This window comes from Cannabis sativa, chromosome 8 (assembly GCF_029168945.1).
Source record: "Cannabis sativa cultivar Pink pepper isolate KNU-18-1 chromosome 8, ASM2916894v1, whole genome shotgun sequence".
Taxonomy (NCBI): Eukaryota; Viridiplantae; Streptophyta; class Magnoliopsida; order Rosales; family Cannabaceae; genus Cannabis; species Cannabis sativa.
The window spans coordinates 17,134,234-17,156,802 of NC_083608.1; the positions used below are offsets into that span (position 1 = coordinate 17,134,234).

Below are 22,569 nucleotides of genomic sequence, written 5' to 3' on the forward strand. Positions count from 1 at the left end.
AATTTGAGTAAAGAGAGGGAAGAAAAGGGTAAAAGAGTTTTATTATTGTCGTTTTTAGTTATGTGATTACTCGCTTCTCCACGTCTACGGATAGACCACTCTCGCCACGTCACCACATTTCTCTCTTCCTCACAAGCTTCCTTCCCCAACACCCGACTCTTCTTTAATCACTTTCTACCATTTCATGAATTTTCGTGACAATCCAACCAAATTCTCCCTTCGATTTTCTTTTTCTCTTTCCCATTTATGGCAGCTAAGTTTACCCACCACAGCTTTCTATCGTCAAGGTTTGATATTTTCTCCTGCTTTTATTATTATTTTTTTTCCTTTGTTCGCAACTGTATTATTCAATTTTGTTGCTTGCGTTTGTGTTGTTGAAGTACTTTCACAATCTTTATGGTGTGAAAATTTCCTGTTTGGTTGCTGAGAAAAGAAGAATAAGTATTGGAATCTATAGTTATTAACTGTTATAGCAATTTTTTATATAGCTCAATGTAGCGTGAACATAACTTAGTTGAAGCGTTGTGAAAATGGTAAAGGTATTTTGGGTTTGAGTGAACATAACATAACATGTGATAATTTAGAATTTTGGTTTGGCTAAGTCATGAGATATAGCTTTTGGGATGCTTTGGTATGCAGGATAGCTCTCAATCTTGGCTGTTGTAGTTGTAGATGTTTTTTTTTGGGTTATGCATAATTGTGCTTTGTATTTCAGCTCTACAAATCGATGGCTTCCACCAAAGCCAACTAAAATGCATTATTCCTGCAAAAAAGTTTCTGACTTGGATCACCTATTGAGTTGCTGGGGCAATTCAAGGAAGAGATGTCTTATAAGATTTGCTTTATTAGAGAACAACAATCATAGTCTTAATTTTGGACAAGTGGGATTCAGGAAGCAGTATTTGACATTTCGAAGGTCAAGAAGAATGGTTCCTCTTGCTTCTGCTGATGATGGTGTTACTGTCAATGGAACTCCCCAAGCAAGCACCAGGAGTGATGTTGAGGAAATGAGGGTTAAACTGAATCGGTCACTGCAGGGCGGTAGTGACGAGAGCGACAGTCTTGTTCAATTTTTACATGACACGGCAAGGGTTTTCGAGCTAGCAATTAAAGAGCAAAGTTCATTTTCAAAACTGTCCTGGTTTTCAACTGCTTGGCTTGGTGTTGACAGAAATGCGTGGGTGAAATCATTATCTTATCAGGTATTATCATAAACTTGGGGAAGTTTATTTATCACACATGCAATCTGTTTGCTATCTTATGCTCTTAAGTGGGTTAACTTACAGAGTTATACTTCACATGGTGTTTCCTATTTATTAAACTGGACTTTGATACCATGATTGTTGTTTCATTAATTATTTTACAAAATTCATCTATCACTTGCAACATACAGATAATTATGCATGAAGAAGACCAACTTTACTTGCATTATTTTTTGACCAACTTACTTGCTGTACTAACCTAACAGTACTGAGGCATTCTGAAGGTTTGTGATTTTCTCAGGCTTGTACATACTCTTTACTGCAAGCTGCTGTTGAGATTGCTTCTCGAGGTGATGGCAGGGACAGAGATGTAAACATTTTTGTTCAAAGAAGGTACTGAATAACTTTATGCTAAACAGTAGTTTCTGTTTTCTGTATTCTGTACCTTTTTAAGTATTGTCAAGAAACCTGTCGAATTATGTTTTATGTGTACACCAATGCTTTAATCATAACAATATAGTAATGAATTATCTAGCAAAAGTTTATTTCAGTTGTGGGAGCGAGCTGGCTAGAATTTAAGGATTTGAAACTTTTTCCTCACCAGATTTGATGGTGTTATAAGTGCACTGTCAAGTTTGGATATTGTAATACTAACAATTTGAAAGACTAACATCACTAACAGTAAAATAAATTTTATGAATGTGATGGTGGCATTCTTTTCTCTGGTTTGTTACTGTTGGAATAAGACAAAAAAGTATATGAATGCAGCTTCTTGTTTGAAACAGCTATATCTATCTGCAATTAGGGTTCCTGTTTACTTAAGTTTTTAACATTTTGCACACTGGTTCTCTTTTCCATATGGCCTATTCAAAATATTACTTTTTCACTGACACAGTCTACTGCGGCAATTGGCTTGCCTAGAGAGCTCCATCAGGGAAAAATTATCCACCAAGCAACCAGAAGCATACGAGTGGTTTTGGTCTGACCAAGTTACAAAGGCAGTTACATCCTTTGTGAACTTTATTGAAGGGGACCCACGCTTTACTGCTGCAACTTCTGTGTATGCTATAAAACCAGTTGCTGTGTTTTTTGGCTTACAAAATGAATGCAGAACTAATATTATTTTAAATTACTATCAGATCTGGGAAGGTTCTGTCTACGGTTTCAGCTGATGTATCAATGATCATGCTTGCACTGACATGCAATGCTGCAATAACAAAACTTGGTCCCGCAAAAGTTTCTTGCGCACAATTTTTTAGTACAATTCCAGATATAACTGGTAGATTGATGGACATGCTGGTTGATTTCATGCCTATATCCGAGGCTTATCATTCTGTAAAGGGAATTGGCCTGGTCAGAGAGTTTCTTGTTCACTTTGGTCCTCGTGCTGTAGCATGTAGGATTAAAAATGACCGGGATTCAGAGGAGGTTGTTTTCTGGGTGGATCTTGTTCAGACACAATTGCAGCGGGCTATTGATAGGGAGAAAATTTGGTCAAGACTAACTACATCTGAAAGCATTGAGGTTAGTCATTTAAACTTGTAAATGCTTAACTTTAAAGGTGGTGCATTTTATTTGGAATTTCAAACTTAGTATTATAACAGTCTGGAATCCATCATCCTTGATACTATTAATCTGCACTGCAATGAATCCCGATTCACTAATAAAACTACTATAAATATGTATACATGGTGACCAGAATTTCTAGTGTAGGCATTAACAAAAGCTTTGACCAGTTGTTATACCCTTCCTCTTCTATGCAAGTAGTTCATAACAGATTCGTAATTTGAAATCCTGGTTATGGTGGGATTAGTAGCAAAGAATTTGGATGTTGTAAATTGTGTTTTGACACTACAATTAATTTGAGCACAGTGATCTAGGGAGTATATGTATGTATTGTATGTATGATGGGTTCAGTATGGCGGAGGCCTAATTTTTTTTCGATGCAGTTGCATGTTTCAATAAGATTGATGCCTTATTCAAATCAATACTATTTTAATGCAGGTTTTAGAAAGAGATCTAGCTATATTTGGATTCTTTATTGCCTTGGGCAGAAGTACACAATCCTATTTATCTGCAAATGGTTTTGATGTTATAACTGGTCCACTTGAAGGATTCGTAAGGTGCAGATAATGCAATTTACTTTTCCACTTTGTTTTTTTTTTTTTTAAAATTTTTAATGTTTTAATGATTTATTTGTACTTTTTTTTAATGCAGATTTCTCATTGGAGGAAGTGTTTTGTACTATCCTCAGCTGTCATCAATAAGTTCCTATCAGTTGTATGTAGAGGTCAGCATTTATCACTCTCTGCCAAATGTGCTTCATGGTATAAATTATAGTATCTAAAGGTGTTTTCCAATTACATAGGTAGTCTGTGAAGAGTTGGACTGGCTTCCATTTTATCCAGGCATTGTTGGTACTTCTAAAGAGTCCCATGGCCACAAAAGTAAATGGGAAGGTCCTCCAAACACTGATGCGATACTGCAAGTATTAGATGTATGCTCTCATTGGATGCAAAGTTTTATCAAGTATAGCAAATGGCTGGAGAACCCTTCTAATGTTAAGGCAGCAAAGTTCTTGTCCAAAGGGTAATCAAATTGATGTTTTGGTCGTCATTAAACAATAAGAGCTGTATGCCTGTATCTAATTTAATCATTTTTACAAGATCTTTTCTTTCTTTAATGTCTAGGCATAACAAGTTAATGGAGTGCGTGGAAGAACTGGAGATGTCAAAGTAAGCTACTGAAAAATGTTAATCTCCTCCATCCCCCTTCCTCCTTCCTCTTTCCATGTTTCTCAGATTCAACACTGTCAGATACAGAAATGCACAGATCATGCAATTTTTTTTGTACATTAGAAATTTTGTTTGGTAATTTTGGAGGACGGAATAGAGGAGTTAACTTTTATCCATCTTTCGGTCTTACCATGATATTTTTTTTAGTTTTTATCATATCAATTCATCTTGAAAAGTTAACTTTTAACATATAATGCAGGGATAAAAGTAAGGAAAGCAAGGTAAAAAGTTATGATGGGAGGGTTGGAGGTGTAGAGTATTCGTCAATTGAGAAAGACTTGGATTCATTTGACAAGGTTGATTTGTTATTCGTCAATTGGGTTTATTCAAATTTCAGTATATTTTGTGATTTTTTGATCCAAATTTCATCGTGTGATTTTTTATTTTTTAAAAATACTTAACTGGACTAAAAGGGTTCATATTACTTATTGATGTATTTTAGTTGGATGTATTTAGTGTTACCATTTCATTCTTCATCTAGTTATTGTTTGTACTAATGGTATTCAAATGCTAGTGGTGTAGTTAAACTTGAAAACTCTGATACCCTAGCATGGCGAATTATGGGTATCATGGCGAATTATTATTACCTAGGTCCATGACTCGGGTGACTCAACATCTTTTGTAATCCACACCCAAGAGCGATAGCTCAAATGGTTAGGCATGTGGTATACTCCCACAAGGTCTGAGGTTTGAGTCCCACAAGCTCAATTGCTATAGTTTCCTAGTCCCCAAATATTGTAGTGTTAGGTAGGGATCTAGTTTCAAAAAATAAATCTTTTGTAATTCACTAATGTGCGGAGTATATACTCATACAGAATCACGATGTTTTGGTCTACCATGTTTGTCATCCAGAGTTATTGAAATTTTGTGGTAAATTTTTCAAAACAAGAAGGTGCTCTGATACTGTATAATTGTAAGTTTGTGTGTAACTATCTAACTCCTTGGGTATATTTAGTTTTTTTTTTTTTTTTTTTTTTCGTGGACTTTTGTTGTTCTTCTCATCTAATTTGGAAACATTTACTTATCTTCTGATGCTTTTCAAAATTCTTGCTGAGCCATTTCATTTGAAATTTGCTAGCGGTTCTGATAATGCAGTGGTATTTGCATTTGGTCTCAGGCATTGGCAAGTGTTGAAGAAGCTCTCACAAGGCTTGAAAAGTTGCTTCAAGATTTGCATGTTTCAAGTTCTAACTCTGGAAGAGAACATTTAAAAGCTGCTTGTTCTGATCTTGAGAAAATAAGAAAACTTAAAAAAGAGGCTGAATTTCTGGAGGCATCTTTCAGAGCAAAAGCAGCTTCTCTTCAGCAGGTATTTTTGCTGTTACTTAAAATAGTTTGCTGAAAGTTTTGTCTATTAGTTGGCAATTTGATTGTTTCATGACTTGGACAAAAGAAAGGAAAAGAAAAGGTAGGCATTGCTCAGTGAGTTGGTGCTGCCTTTTGCTCATTCTCATGTCAATGCAGAGATGCAACAAACTACATTCTAAGTACCTTTACTAGCATATTCTATGTTTATTTTATATCTATTTATTTATTTTTATGGCTGAAGTAGATATTGAAAACATGTGGAAGAAAAAAACTTCTAGTTAGTGCATCTGATGCTTGAATTTACTCTAATAGTGTGTATCTTTGTTTCGATAATAACTAATCTCTTATGTTTAACTAGTTTTGCATTTTAGTCCCCAACCTTATTTTTATTTTTATGACATGTAGGTAGACAATCTTTAGCCAAGGATCCCTTACATTTCTTTAGATTTTTATTTTATTTTCTTCCAAGTGACACTGTCTGAAACAACTACTTTGAATGAAACTTCCAAAAGACTAGCCAATGCAAAATAATTTACTGGAAAATCTAAAATATAACTCTCATGCTAAGGGGAGAATATTAGCCACCTGTTTTTGGAGTGTGATTTTGTTCAAGTATTATGTCCAAATTGCTCACTGAATTGGACATTCAGTGGTGCATGCCTGTGCATTTAGATGATAGAGTGTGTATGATTTGAGTGAGGGAGGTTGGCCACATTATGGACAGTAGCTATCTTTGCTGTGTTCAGGGCTGTGTGTGGCTAGAAAGAAATAATAGAATTTTCAAAGATAAAGAGGAATCAGTAGCAGGGCTTTGGGAGAAAGTTAAGTTTTGGGTAGCAACTTGAGTTTATCAAGTTAAAGGTTTTGATGGCTTATCTTATCTTGATCTTAGTAGAGTGTGGGCAACTTTTCAGTATTAAGATCGACTGAGGGCTTTATGTGTTAGCTTTCATTGTTTCCTTTTGTTGTTGTTATTTTTACCACATTTTTCTTGTGCCATAAGTGAGGACACCAAATAAATTTGGGAGGAGGTCACTCATGGACATGTGACCTTGTTTCTTTCAGAAAAAAAAAATTCATAACAAACAACACATTATTCCGTATCAAAACCATAAAATTAATAGTTATAAGTCTTAAAAACATAAAGTAAATTCAAAGTGATCAAATTTTGTAGCTCGACCATCATATGTGTGCAGTCATGTTCTCCTTCAATTTCATCTTCCTCATCCAAAGTCACTTGAGGATTTTGTGACTAGGCTAGGGGAAATGGGAAGAGGAGCTTTTGTGGTGAGAAAAGAAGAGAGAGAGAGAGAGACAGAGTTATTAGGGTTTCATTTATTTTGCGTAATTTATTTGATAAAAATCTGCTAAAAAAAGGTCCAAACTAAAGCCTATTTAAGTCATTCAAAAGCCTAAAATCAGCCCTGAAAAACAGCTACAAAAAAGCCGAAGTGAGCCCACAATAAAAATGCCTAATAATACAATTAACCTTAGGCGTGCGCTCAAGTCTCAGTGTTCATCACCTCAGAGGTGTGTGCCTCATCAATGTGAGCCGTATGCCTCAATGAAAATAGCAGAGGTGTAGCCTCAGATTCGGTTTTGAACCTCCTTGAGGTGTATGCCTTGACCAATTTTGAAAACCATGACTAAAATTAAAAATATTAAACAAACATGCACTTATGTAGGACTTGACTAAAATATATATTTTTCATTAAATCTTCCTTTAATTATGGATATGTTTGTTTGTACTCAAATGGTAGTAATGTAACAACAATCAAGAAGTTTTAGGGATCCATGGCACAATATATAAATATTATATACATAGTCAATTTTCACAGCCTAATGGATTTTGGATGCAAGATGTAAATTAGCAAAGGGAGACTAAGGAAACAATATTTTAGGTAACGAAATGCCAAAACAAATAGGTTGGGGACCAATATGCAAAATGGATAAAGCATAAGCTATGTTCTAGGACTAACAAAATGCATGGTAATCACTTTTTAATTACCTTCGCTCTAAACTTTTGTACCTTAACATTCACGCTCTGTGTGTACAGCCTTTGTTTATTTTCCATGATTTTCTTATTTATTTCGATTCCACTGGTTTCCTTCTCTTTGTCTAGGGGATTGACGACAGTCATTCCCAACTGGCTGTTAGTGAGCAACAACAATTTTTAAAAAGGAAAAAAAGTAGGAGTGGTAATGTCAGGGCAGATAGGAATGACAGGTGCGATTAGTGTAGCTACATTTAGTTTCTGTAATAAATTAGATTATTAAATCACAACTTTCCCATTAAAGTAAGTTAATATTCTTCAGAGTTGGTGATAAAAATCGTGGTATGTGGAGCATCTTTAGGCGGCCTTCAACTAGGAAACCCAATCTTGTGTTAACTTCGGATGAATCAGTACGTCATCTATCTCTGACATGATCTATGACAAAAATGCCTCTCGAACTTATCATTTGGCATTTGTTGCATCATTACCAAATGGATTATGTTTGAAAAATTGGAATGAAAGATTTCATAACGTATGTAGCTGCTGCAAATTGGTGGTATTGCTTAATCCATTTTTTTTTCCTAATGCTTGTTTATTGTATGCAGGAAAATGAATTTTTTGAGCAGACTGCTTCAAGTTCTGCAGAGTCAGAACTAAATGAAATCCACCGTTTTGAGCTCCTAAGAAATGAGCTTATAGAACTTGAAAAGCGGGTTCAAAGAACCGCTGATGAATCAGATAATGAGGTATATTTTTATGGTATAGTATAGTATTTCTAATGGTGTTACTTTAAATACTGTAGAAAATTGGATCTAGAAAGTTCACGAGTTAATTGTTACTGTTAAGTAGGTAGGCATAATCAAAATTGTGACGAAGCATCTTCGGCATCCTTACAAGTACAAGAAAAAGATAAATAAGGAGCTGCTGACCAGATCCTTCCATAAGTTTCTGTTTAGGAATACAATGATTCTTTTTGCCATATCAACTTCAACTATGTGCTTATGTGGTGATATTTTTGAAATAAAGACTAACATTGTAGGAAGATTTGAATGTTAGACCTCAACATTGGAGTTGAGCAATTATGAATCTGGCTGTTGTAGTTAACTTTTCAATTACGTGATCTTTTTGAAGTTATGTGCAGTAATGTGAAAACTTGTTTCTACTTGAGTTTGTCATTTGGATTCTCTTCGTTCATTGTTATCCTACATTTCTCTACCAGGATATTGAGATTGGAAAAGAAGGTTATAAATACCGCGAAGATGCTGGATCCACTCAATTGGTCCAGGTTCAGAAGAAAGAAAATATTATTGAAAAATCATTTGACAAGCTGAAAGAAGCTAGCACAGTATGACTCTCTCTCCCCTCCTCCCTCCCTCCCTCCCTCTTTCCTTCCTTCTCTTTTTCTCCCTGGAAAACAATTTTTGAAAATTTTGTCCAAATATTCAAATATTTGAAAATTTGATCTTTGACAGGATGTCTGGCAAGGAACACAGCTTCTAGCCATTGACGTAGGTGCTTCAATGGGATTGCTTAGAAGGGCCCTGGTAGGAGATGAACTAACAGAGAAAGAGAAGAAAGCACTACGAAGAACTGGGACTGACTTAGCATCAGTTGTTCCTATTGGTGTTTTAATGCTTCTTCCTGTGAGTCACTATATTCCATGAATCCTTATTGACTATATATTGCCAAAATATATTACATCTCTTTCCCTCGTCCCAAATTAGTGCAATCATCATACATATAAGTAGTTCTCCAGTGATAATCGAGATAGGAGTTCCCTTCGGAAGCAATATTAATTAAGTTACGGAGGTTCTTAACCCCAATTTTAAGATTACTATGCCTTATGCCTTCTGAATCATGTATATCCTAAGGTAATTGATCTCAACTCAAGGAGTAGTAGTTATGTTGTTTCAGTGCTAGTACCATGTGTCAACAGTGACATGTTATAGAAGGTATCCATTGGTGATCAGGTTGAGGTACAGTAGGTTCAAGGATTGGTTCAGAGTTTCTTAAGTTTCAAAGGGTCACTTAATAGATCATTCATTTCATATAACTCCATCATCATACATAAAAGGATCAACAATCTTTTGTATTTATGCATTACAATTTCAGAATAAATCTGCTAGCTGTTTGACCTACTGAAACTTACTATGGAGAATCAATGTTTCCAACAGGTTACTGCAGTCGGGCATGCAGCTATGTTGGCTGCTATTCAGAGATATGTACCATCTCTGGTGAGTGAATTTTCAAAACTGAGGAGACGTAGTTTTGAAATTTTTTCTTGGAGTTGAGACTTGTATGAACCTTCACTGTTATGTTCTTTGACAGATACCCTCTACATACGGATCGGAAAGGTTGGATCTCTTGAGGCAACTTGAGAAGGTAAAGGAAATTGAAACCAGCGAAGAGAGCTCAGATGAAAGTGTAGAGGAACTGGCTTGAGTAGAATGAATCCTTGACTATGTACAGTTGAAGCTGAATTTTTTTCCCAAACTATAAAGGTATTTTCACTTCTACTTCATTTGGTTTTGAATCCTTTCGATAGTAGATGAGCGTAAAGAAGTTCATTCCATGTGTCTGGCACTCCAGGTAGGCACCAATGGCTACAATCCTGTGGAGAAAATTGTGGGGTTCGAGGTTCACGATACTTGGAAGGGTGACCGTCCTTTCTGATCTCAGTTAGATATGTGATGTTCAAGAACTTGACCTTCCAGTTTCCATTATCCATCTGTTTAATCGCGTTATACATGATCTGATTATAGGGTGGATCAGCTTCGAGTTTCTTGTAATCTGTTTCTGGTCCCACATGGATATCACAGTTACCCCCTTCATTCCATGTCCCGTTCCTGCAAATTTTACAAAGCCAATACATTTATTCTTTCTCCTTATGTAATTATTAGTCCTCTGGGCCTCAACACAGCCAACAAAACATATATACATGTAAACATTTACAGTCCATATTTTTTGTCTACCAATCTAACTTCATTTCATTTTTTTTATTCTGTTAGATATGTGGATTATTAAATTCTGTCTTAAAAGTTTATTACATGAATGCCCTCCTAAATAAAAGATAAAAGTTTTGGTCCTTCAAAATTGTAACATGATTTTCATCTTATTTGAATAATCTCAATTGTTTTTGTATATTGTTATAATTAATAATCAAAATTACCTTATGGTACTTGCCTGTAATGTACTGGGGAGTAGCTACGAAAGAATATATGGCTCTTTTCAGGATCAAGACTGTTCATTGCCCAAGATTTCCATGTTTGTAAGGATCTTCTAAAAGCTTCCATAACATCCATCGTCATATTTATTTTTTTATTTTCCTCGAAATAACAGCCCCTGAAACATCAATTAGAGATATTACTAATTTATTATATTTGTGTGCACATGGTGTTTCAAAGACAAAAGGGAATAAAAATAAGGGTTAACATATAAGCTCATAAGATATATAAGAGAAATCCTAGAGGTCACCAGTGGTGTCTAGCACCCTCTTATGTGTTAATATCGCTATTGGTACAATTAAGTATCGGGTCTCATATAATTTAATATAATAGTTTTTATAGAGTATCGCTAACTAATCGCAACGTGACATGTCGAGAAGGTGTTAGGCACCACTGGTGCTTTATAGCAATACTCTATAAGTAACTCATACTATGTATATTGAATGAATTTAGGCTTTAGAGTAGTCTTGTTTAAGATACTAAGGGTTCGTTTGGCACGCAGTATTATACCGTATTGTATTATATAGTATTATATTAAATTATATTTTATGTAATATTTTTATGTAAAACTATATGTAGTATTAATTCTTATGGACACAAATATATAATATTCAGTATAAATTAAAGTTTAACATAGTATTATATAAAAGTATGATAAATAATTTAATTCAATATAATATAATATGACTTATTAGACGTTACAAACGAATCCTAATAAAGTTAAATTATAGTTAATTTTTTTTGTTTTTTCATTTTCATATTTTAAAGCAGTAATGTTTTTATATTTTTATAAAAATCCACGCAATATATTTTTATAGAAATCCACCCAGTTTATATTACAACTGAAAGTTATACATAACAATTAGCTATCAAATCAACCATAATCATAAATATAAAAAAAAATGTTAAAAAATGAAATATAGGGAAATATCTATTTTTTTAATATTAGATATGCTAAAATGATAATTGAGTTTATATGGATTATAAATTTAAAACTTTTAAGTAGTTATATAGAAAATATTCCTAATATATATATAGAGGAAATACATACATGTTAATTGTCTTGTCCTTGTTCCACCAATGTCCATCGTTAAAAACCAAAACATCAGCTCCCATCCAGTACTTGGAATACCAATGCAACTGGTCAAGTTTAACAGAGCTGAACACTTGTTTCGAAGAATTCTTCGGTGGGCGGCCATTGATGACAAGGAAAGGAGCTCTGTAATACTCAACAGTAAGATTATAGTGAGGAAACCTCATAGAGAGAAAGCCCTTGTGTTTGGTTATGGGTTTGCCATTGACTTCATGGATTGTCGACTTGTTGGACACTCCCTGAGCTAGCATGCACAGTAAAGATTCCCACTGATTCCTTCCAATGGAGTCTCCTGCAAATACTATTCTTCCATTTCGGCTTCTCTCTAGGAAATCGCTGGCGTTAAATCTAATTAAAATACACTTAGTTAGTTTGTCGTTTTATGCTTTGAAACTATCGCTCTAACTTGTAATGCAATGTCGTATGTCCATGTACATATATTACTTTGAAAAGGAATAAATACATTAATAATATAAAAAACAATATCAACATATATAATCACAATTCAAATCTACACATATATAGTTACATCTTAAATATAAGGGATTCGATATTAAATTGTAAAAAATAATATAATTAATTCAATAGTGCCAATACCATATACAAGTTGCTATAGAGTAATTTAGTATTGGGATCCCATGTATCTTTTTAATTTAATGACAAATAATACTAAAATATCATACCCTATACTAAATTGCATTACTAAGGGCAACTCTAGGGTCTTTTATCATTTTCTTAAAAGAGTAAAGAATTTTATTTATAAAAAACTATGAACATGAACTTAAGTTGGATTGGACCCATGTTCCCTCAGAAGGAAAGTATTGTTAAAAAAAACTGCCACGTGGCCCACTTACAAGATTAAACCTAACTTCACCTCTCTCTCTCTCTAATTAAAAAAGGAAAAAGTGTTTAATTAGGGCAGTACAAAAAAGTACATAATTACAAAAGAGAGCCATGCATGCAAATAATAAAGAAAACAAATCTTGAAAGTTTGGAGAAAATTTTAAATCTTAATTATTATTACCTTGGAAGATCACAGCCGTCGGGTTGCCATCGCCACCGGCGAAAATCTTCGTTGGTCCGTCCATTTTGGCGGCAACGAAATCCGGGGTCGAGAAAGCGGCAGCTCTCGTTGTAGGAGTCGAGAATACGAGTCTCATCCCAAACCCATCTCCCATACGAATAATCACACGACGACGTCGTTTTGGAATTATTATTATTATTGGAAAGAAAAAAGATGAAGAAGCCTCGATCGAAAGGGGTTGTGAGATTAACGAGCCTTGAAATAACGAATGAAGAGATTATTAGGATGAATAAAGCTAAGATATAACGAACATCTCGTTTTGGAACAAAGAATATTTGGAGCTTTTGACGTTCTTGATCTTGGGAGGAGCTTTTCAGATCCATTGGAAAAGGTCTCTATTATTAATTCATCGTTGTTAATTAAAACATCCAAGACTCTCTTTTATTTGGATATATATATATATAATATTAATAAAAAAAATGTTATTATATATATAAATCAATCTAATTATAATGCTATGATACGTTATTCTTTATTCTTTATTTATATAAGTCAACTTTATCCCTTCCATGTTAGTTTCGCACGTCCTCATCACTAACCCTTTTTTATAGGAGACATTTACAAAATACAAACTGTATTTTTTTAATTAAATAGATAGCAAAAATAGAATTTGTTTTTAGAAGAATCCTATTATAATGAGCCTTGTGTACGTAAAGCTAAATATTATTATTATTATTATTACTAGGCAATAGATCCGCGCTTCGCGCGGTTTTAATTATTTTTTTTAGTTTATATAAAAATAAGGGGTTTTTTTATTTTTACACTTTAGAAACTCAAACCGTAAATTTAAAAAAAATATTAAAAAAAAATAATATATGGAGTAATTTTCTTAAAAATAAATTAGAATTTTAGTTAGTTATGAATGGAATTTAAAATTTACTATTTTTTAATTTTTTTATTAAATATATAACAAAAATTAGAATTAATAAAAATAATTTATAATACAACATTGCATTAAGTTATATTTATGGTAATTAAATTAAATTAATTTTCATTTTTCCTTATATTACACTTGAAAAAATAATAAATTAAATATATATATTATTCAGTGAGCTAAATATTAATAATAACATACTTTTAAATAATTTAAAATATTTTTTTAATCATTAAAAATAATATATTTACAGTTTTAAATATCATTTAACCAATTAAATATTTTTTTTCTATAAATTATATAAATTAATAACCGCCCAATTGTTGTAATAATTGAAAGATAAAATTTAATTTATGATTATTTTAATTATTTATGTATAATTTTTAAAAATTTACACAACACACCTAAAAATAGACTTTACTTTTGACATTTTTATAATTTTTTTATATATTTTTACAGACTTTATTTTTCTTTTATTTACATTTTTAAGGATTTTTTTTTTTACAGAAAATAACGTAAAAATAATGTTGTTCTAAAAATAACGTTGTTTTGAAACAACAGATTAATTACACTCCGTATTGATGTAAAAAAATCATGTTGTTTTTCCATAACAGTAATGTCAAAACAACATTGTTTCAAAAATAACAAAAAAAAAGAAACAACACTCTATATTTTTGTGAAAAAAAGCCATAAAAATGTAAAGTTTTGTCATTTTTTTATATTTATGAAATAATCCCTCTATTTTTAGGGTGTGAATTTTATATTTAAGTAATTGTCAATATTTTTACTAAATAAGTAACATATAATTATAAATCTTATTATTAGCAATTTTATAATTATTTTTTAATAACAATCGAATAATATTTTAATTCCTATTATATTACCTTAATATTTGTAGGGGAATCTCCCCATACATCACCTTTTAACTTTTTTTTTTCTATTTTTACGATTCTTTTTGTTTTTTATTTATTTTTATTGGGTTGCTCTCTTGGTTACTATTTGGTTGCTGTGTAGGTTGCGATGTCGATTGCAGTTTGAATTGGGTTGCGATTTAGGTTGCTTCGTAGATTGCACTGTATATTCAGTAAAAATACAAAAAAAAAAAAAATTGAAATGTATTAATTAAAAAATCTCTTTTTTATTATTTTTTAATTAGTATTAGATTATTATAGAGAAATTGGTTACCTATTCTAAAATTTAATTACATTTGGAATACATTCTATCATTATTTATATGTTATCCTTGTACATAATATTTTTTTTTGTAAGTTTATCTAACTTCACTTTAAAGAGAATAAATAATAAAAAAAAATGAATCCTACAATAATAGGATGGTACCTCAAAATTTTTAGGCTTACAAATATATATATATAGATAGATATAGATATATATGTATTATTAGTATATGTATAATTAATTACTTACTTTCTCTCAGAAAATACATGTATAAAGATATATTTGATTTCCACTTTTAGTTTTTTACAAATAAATTTTGAAAAATGATGTATAATTTTAAAAAATGATATCTTTTTTAGTTTTATAATATTTCTTAAAATTTCTCAATTTAATATTTCCATACATAAAATAATAAAAATAAAATAATCTCTCTATATATATATAAACTCGATATATATAATATATATAGATATAAATAAATAAATAAATCTAAATATATAAACAATATATTGATTGGTTTTTTTAAGATAGAAAATTAATTAATCCCGTGAAAATAAATTAAAATTAATATTGAATTATAAACGTAAAAAAATAAAATTTTATTTATAGATTACATAAGCAACACCTAAAGTATTTTTAAATAATATAAGACTTTTAAATAAGCTAATAAAAATTATATTGACTTTTTTCTATAATAAAAACTTGAAGCTCCAAAAAAATTATAAAAATACTTTAAAAAGGATTATGCAAATCTTGTTCTAAACTTAAAAATGGTTAATACCAAAAGTTAGCCACTTATTATAAATCTTCCTCCGATAAATATTTGTCCTTTAGGTGATCAGTTTTCTTAAAAAAAAAAAAAAAGAGTTGATGATATCTTTTTCGAAACAACCACGACAACATCACCTTCTCACATAAATACTAACTGCCATACAAAATAAAATTATTCTTCCAAACACTCTTGTTGATAGCAATAGAATAATATAATATCAAAAACTAAAATAATCACAAAATAAAAAAATGAGAATAATGCAATATTAAAAATTAAAATTTTAATCAACAAAATAAATAGATGACTAAATAAATTCGATGTCTAAAAAGATAATTGATGATACTCACTTTATATTTAGTTTTGCCTTCAAGGTAGAGGAGACAACGAACACAATTATTTTAGCTTTAACAATTATTAAGTGTTTCAACTAATTTTCAATATACCATGTTGAGGTGCCTGTTAAAAAATACAGAACTATAAAAAAAGAAAAAGTCAGCCATATATGAAATACATATATAAATATATATGTTGAGGTGCCTGTCAAAAAATATAGAACTATAGAAGAAGAAAAAGTGAGCTACATATGAAATACATATATTTATATATTTCAATAAAAAGAGCCTTAATTAGCGACATGATCATGTACACAAAAAATATCTAACAAAATAATTAAACCAAACAATACAAACTAACAAATTATTATAGTAAGAAACAAATCATCAGAACAAAAATAATTATATTGTTGCACTAAAAAAACCTAAAAACAGATTATGTGTATTTTATACAACGAAAAACACTCAACCCACAAACAAATCTATATTTATATACATAAACAATAAGTGATAAAGCCTTTGTGAGTCCAAAGGTTCTAACTTAATATTTATTATTATTGTTATTTTTATTATTATTGTTGTTGAGGAAGGGAATATAAAACATCACCGGTATTAATATTATCATGGCTTGGTCATATAATACACAATCAATGTAGTGTTAACGTATATAGTATATGGAGTAACAATTGTATTGAAGGGTACGTTGTAAACTCTTATTGTATTGATGATCAATTGCTGAAAGGTCATCATTTAGGCTTAAATCATTAAATGGTCAACATTTATATAATAAATCTTATAAGATTGGATTAAAATATATAAATGAGAAAATTTGAGAAATCAAATAAGGGATTAAAAAACTCTATTAAGCTGCCACATCAACTCTAATATGCTTTACTTTATATATATATATTGATTATTATTATTATTATTATTATTATTATTATTACTTGCAAATGGAAAAAATGCATTGCCAAACAAGGTATAGCAAGGCTAGGCCAGGTAATATTTTCACGTCTAAATAATTTATAATAATCCCCTTAAAAATTAATCTATGAAGTATTAGAATATTATATTTATAATAATGTTATTAAAATTCAAATATGGTGCAATGTATATTAGAGTATTGCAGTTTTAAATTTGATCGTGATTATTTTAGTAATTGTAAGTTATATATAAAGTGTTATGCGCTAAATATGTAGATACGTTAATTAGGGATATTTTTAATTTATTGAGGAGCTAAATTTAAAAATATTTTAAATTAATAAGCTAGTAATGAGGTTATATTTGGTAGTTCTAAGAAACAAGAATAAATTAATCTACTCTTTTTTCCCATTAAGAGAAAAAAATTAGAAAAACCTCAATCTTACTTTCTTGGAAGATCATCACCACTAAATCAATTATCTCTATCAATGGATTAAGATAGGCTTTCGCTATTTGAATTATTCTCTTTGAATCAACAAAATGTTTTATTTAATTATTATCAAATCTATACTCATAATATTAAGACTTAGTCTCACATTGCTAATTTGTAGAAATAAATTGTGATATATAAGATGAATGAGCTACTCCTCCCATTGTCAATTGGTTTTGAGATGTAACCTCATTCATCTTATCCCAAATTCTAACATGGTATCAGAGCCATTTGTGATTCGTTGTGAGCCCAAAGTGTCCAAAAAGTCGTTTGTGATTCGTTGTGAGCCAAAGTGTTCCTGTCTCCCCTTTAACCTCTATTTGGGACCTTTCGGCCAATGTGTGTCAATTTCCAGTGGTTGGGTCTTTGAGCTGTTTCAAAATCCACAAATTTCTCGATGTGTACACCCACAAACTTCCCAATATTTGGTCTTGTGGGATTCTTTCAAATGTCACGTTCGGTCCCGTGGTCTCTTGAAGGTCGTTCGTTATACCTATACTTTTCAGGCCCAAACGTGAGGAGGGTGTATTAAGAGTTAGTTTCATATTGCTAATATGTGGAAATAAATTGTGATATATAAGATGAATGCGCTACTCCTCCCATTGCCAATTAATTTTAAAATGAAACCTCATTCATCTTATCTAAAATTCAGTATAATATATTTGTTACGAAATTAATTTTAATATTGCATAAAATATTTTATGAGTGATTATAAGAATTCTAACATATATATACACCTATGAGAACCAAAAGAATAATATATCTTTATTACATTTGATTTCAGCTAATTAATTAAGTATTTTAATTATGGCAAGATTTGATTTACTAAATATTTTATTAACCAGTTCTATTTTCTAAATTAATTGTTAAATATTTTAAGAATTAATGTGAAATAAATACTGATAGAATATAGGGCACTGGTTCTCAAGCTTACTAATTATCCTGTGAAAAATAGTAAATTTATCTAAGAGAATAAAAGAGAGCTTGAAAGTCTGATTACCTATTTTAATGTTATTTTTTTTGGTTTTGTTGGCAGGTCTAGAAGTTTAAATGCATAAAATTTAAATACATTTAATTAATTTTTGTAATATATAGTACTATACTCGAAAATTTCATAAAACTTTAAGCATAAATAAAAAGTAATTAAGTGATTCATATAATTTTATATAATTAGAGAGCAACTATAATATCCTAAAGGGCGTGTTTGAAAAGTCACGTGTAAATTGGAATGGGATGTAAATGGAAGTAATTACACAGTTTGGTGTGTTTATCTAGTCACGTATAATTACACAGTAGCTCTCTAATTAGAGGTAATTCGGAGGCCTCAATTATTCTCTTTAATTCTCATACCCCCATGATAATTAAATGTAATTACATACCAAAAGTAATTTTAATGATTTAATTAATATAATAATCATTTAATATGATTTAGTTCTTCTTTTTTATTTTCTTTTCTCATATACATAATTTTATTTTTGTTCTAATGCTATTTTATAATATTTTTTAGTTCGCGCTTTGTGTGTGTGTTTTTTTATTATTTGTAAATAAAAAAACTAATATATGAATTTATGATATATGAATTTTTTAATATTAGTTTTTGAGTTCTCTTGAAAATTAGATATGTAATAGATTTATTTATAATTTAACATAAATTTTGATTGATGAAATACTTAAATTCATTTTTTTTTTATAATTTTATAATCAAAATAGGAATGCCAAATACTCAAACTTCTAAGGTTGAAAAACCATACAAAAAAATAGAATAACTCTGAAGTTGCTAACTCACACCCCTAGTCGGTGCAAGTTTGGAAATACGTGAGGTATAACTCTGAAGTTGCTAACTCACAGCCCTAGTCGATGTATGTGAGCTATCCACTTGATAGAGCTGGTCGGATGTCCACCAGAGTGACCATGTTCGGACATCCTACTACTTATATATGACCTTAAGCCTCATAACAGTCTGGACGACCTACTAAGAGCAAAATCATCTGTCCAAATTATATAACATGCATGTTACATGTGTCACCCAGACATATGTCACATCATATTAAAGAAATTAGAAAAATACAATTAATAAATACAAGAACATGGTCTTGTATATTATTCAATATTAATTTGACCGGCCCTAATCTTTGGATAATCCTTATCGTGAAATTTCTAAATATTTGATGTGTTTTAAATGTGTTTATGCATCATATTTAGATTCTAAACTTGATATTTATTTTTCATTTGTTACATTTGTATTGTATTTATATCCTATTACTTATATCTTTCTTACTTTATATTTTATTTCAGTTTAATAATAAAATGGAATCTCAACAATACAACAATGATCCCTACAACTTTGAAACTGAATTTGATGGTGATTTTCAATCCATTTGGAAATTTGAAATTGAACTTCTACTACTCTATGATGACTTGTATGAACTAGTCGCTGAAGAGGAATCCTGACATAAATTACGTGAACACTAGGGTCACGTAGTCAGGAATGCCTACGCACAATGACATTAATCAAATTGTCGTGCTAGGTTTTGTTAGGGTTTATACCTTGAAAAGCCTATAAAGATATTTTTTGTTTATAAATATAAATTTAACATTTTTATATATACTTGAATGTTAAATTATTAATATTTAATATTGAATAATTTATATAAATAAATATTAGAAAAAAATTTATTCATACATGAGGCAGTGACTTATATTGTACGGAGAATTAAGATCACTAAGCCATGAATAAAATAGTTAGCAATATATTAAAATATAAAATCTTTAATCAATAGTTGCTAGTGTGATTCACTGATATTCGTTATTCGGTGCAAGTAATTTCGATTTGAATTGTTGATGTAGTATAACATCTAAGTGAATGTGTTGTATATAATTGATTATACATTATATTTAAACCTTATTCAATTCATAATAATTATAAATTGAAACTATAAATATAATAATTTATTTATTTGGCACAAATTTATCATAATTAACAAATAAGCCTATATTTCTCTTATCTTCTCAATTTAGCCCAACTTAGTAAAAATTTTAAAATTTGACATAGTCAATTTTAGAATTCTAATTGATTAAATAAATCAATTAATTGAGCCTACAAAATGATATCATCCTAGACAATGTGAGACCATTGGCCTATGTAATCAAGTTCTCAATAAGAATATTAGAAATTTATCAAGTAAATTTCCCAACTTATTAATTCTTCTTGATTCAACTATAGATTTAGAATTACACTCTTGATTACACAGAATGCTCTATATATCCTATACAGATACACTATGAATTATCCATTATTTCAATAACATGATTTAATGATCATCTATAAATAATTTACATTGCGGGACAAAGTTATCGTTTTACTCTTCGATGTATTTTACCCTTAAAATACTTAACTCCTTCTAAATAATGTTTCAGTAAACTAATGTAATTACCGAAATGAGTGCTCTATCATTTATCTCATTTATCCACACTTTAAGAATTCTATCGTCGTTTCACTTTTATATAAACATAGATATAGAAGTTATAAATATTCATATATATGAATAACACTCTTACTCAATTGCACTATCAAGTTCCCAAAATGTAAGTATCGGGTAGGTAAGTTTGTAACGAACAAATCAAATAACTCATGCAGTACAATTATGCTAAAACTTAACCATCTCAAGATTGAGATCAATTGATCTATGGTCAACTAAGTGACATTGACTTAGAAAAGTTATAAGTTTAGAATATATTTTCATTGTTAATATCGGCTTAGTCCGATCTACAACCAATGTATACGATACAAGTTTACTTTGGTAATGCTGGAAAAGACATTCCACTTATCTAAGTGTAAGTAAACTATATCGTTGATTATCACGTTAGTGTAAATTTAGTGCAATGATGCAGGACTAAATAATTTGAAGCATATAATCATAATTATCTTCAACTGAGATGACATCACTATAATTGTGAATAACTATATGTTTAATAGAACTACATATGATCATACAATAAACATGTGAACTAAACATATGACAATAGCAAGATGTAAAATCTGATCTTTATTGATAGCAAACAAGATTATATTAAAATTAGATTTTATTTATGGCATAAAACTCCAACAACTCAATATATCTTTACTCATGTACTATTGTCACATTAAATCACCTATCATCAGGCAAAATACCCAATTTCTGTTGAGAAATTTGGTTTAGTATGGTTAAATGTAAAATATATTGTTTTAATATGCCACCAAATTAGAAATAGTATATATATACTTTTAATATTTTTTCCTTCCAAAAAAACCCTTATATTTCAAAAAAAACTTCTCTCTCTCACTCTCCGGCGTTAACCCCGACCTAAAACCCCTATCATCGAACACACAGACCCAGAACCCCAGTTGCAAGGCCTCGACGTCATCTTCTCTCACGGCCTCTCTCATTTATTGTGTTTCTTTCTTCTGGTTTACTAGTTTTTTTTTTATATGTTGCGATATTTAGCGATGTATTTGCAACGATAGAACAAATCTGAGGTTAGGGATGAAGTTTAGCGATGATTTGTGATATTTAACGATGTTTAGTGATGATTTGCGATATTTAACGATGATATTAGCGATCTGTTTTGTGATATTGTAGATTGGAGACATTTAGCATGTTTCATGATTTCGCGATGTTTCACGACATTGTAAAAAAAATACAAAAAATAAGCGAGTTGAGAACTCATAGATTTTGGGGCTTTGGCTTCACGATTTCTCTTTGTAGTTTCGTGATATTCTCCTCGATTTTGTCCTACATTTCGTGTTCAGAGTGAGTTTTGTTGGAGGTGGTGCGGTGGTTGTGGGTTTGGTCTAGGTCTGGTTCGATATGGTTTTGTGGTCGTGGGTATTGGTTGGGTTTGGTGAGAGTTAGAGAGAGAGAGGGAGAGAGGGCCAAGAGAAAGAGGGAAGGTATGAGGAGTGCATTTTGAGATTTAATTAATTTTAAAGTATTAAATTTTTATGCATTTTAATGTGGCATACTAAAAGACCATAAATAATTTTTAAACATGAATAGTCCAATTTCCCTTTCTATTTCCTACCGTACTAACCCCCAATACATATATATTTATATAAATATATACACATTGATGGAAAGATAATGGAGTCATAGCACTTATGAAGCTCAACATACATCTCCTCTTGTACTACTATAATCACCTATCAATATGTAAAATGCCTAATTCCTATTTCCTACCGTACTAACCCCGAAATATATGTACACATATTGATGGAAAATGAGAGGGGGAGAATGCTAAAATGTATTAACGGTGCCAAACACTCTCTT

At 30.6% G+C, this 22,569-nt stretch overlaps 2 protein-coding genes across 3 annotated transcripts; one reads left to right on the top strand and one right to left on the bottom strand.

The window, feature by feature from the left end:
• The first annotated feature begins 57 nt into the window (after nucleotides 1-57).
• On the top strand, nucleotides 58-10,291 carry LOC115698575 (uncharacterized). 2 transcript variants are annotated; one of them, XM_030625673.2, is made up of 19 exons: nucleotides 58-287; nucleotides 716-1,202; nucleotides 1,504-1,595; nucleotides 2,098-2,262; nucleotides 2,342-2,726; nucleotides 3,207-3,325; nucleotides 3,420-3,492; nucleotides 3,571-3,791; nucleotides 3,893-3,937; nucleotides 4,197-4,293; nucleotides 5,115-5,306; nucleotides 7,428-7,531; nucleotides 7,621-7,708; nucleotides 7,904-8,044; nucleotides 8,518-8,643; nucleotides 8,771-8,941; nucleotides 9,473-9,532; nucleotides 9,627-9,799; nucleotides 9,888-10,291. In XM_030625673.2, the coding sequence occupies exons 1-18, from the start codon at nucleotides 247-249 to the stop codon at nucleotides 9,738-9,740; spliced, it is 2,721 nt and encodes a 906-aa protein (XP_030481533.2). In that variant the 5' UTR covers nucleotides 58-246; the 3' UTR covers nucleotides 9,741-9,799; nucleotides 9,888-10,291. The 2 variants fall into 2 exon arrangements, with proteins under 2 accessions (XP_030481533.2, XP_030481535.2); XM_030625675.2 differs by lacking the exons at nucleotides 7,428-7,531; nucleotides 7,621-7,708 and having other exon boundaries at nucleotides 68-287.
• LOC115698576 (protein trichome birefringence-like 9) lies at nucleotides 9,228-13,103 on the bottom strand. The gene is made up of 4 exons (XM_061102488.1): nucleotides 12,640-13,103; nucleotides 11,574-11,963; nucleotides 10,482-10,640; nucleotides 9,228-10,144 (listed from the first exon to the last, which is right to left on the bottom strand). Exons 1-4 carry the CDS (start codon nucleotides 13,020-13,022, stop codon nucleotides 9,817-9,819), a joined length of 1,260 nt encoding a protein of 419 aa, XP_060958471.1. The 5' UTR covers nucleotides 13,023-13,103; the 3' UTR covers nucleotides 9,228-9,816.
• Nucleotides 13,104-22,569: the final 9,466 nt, after the last annotated feature.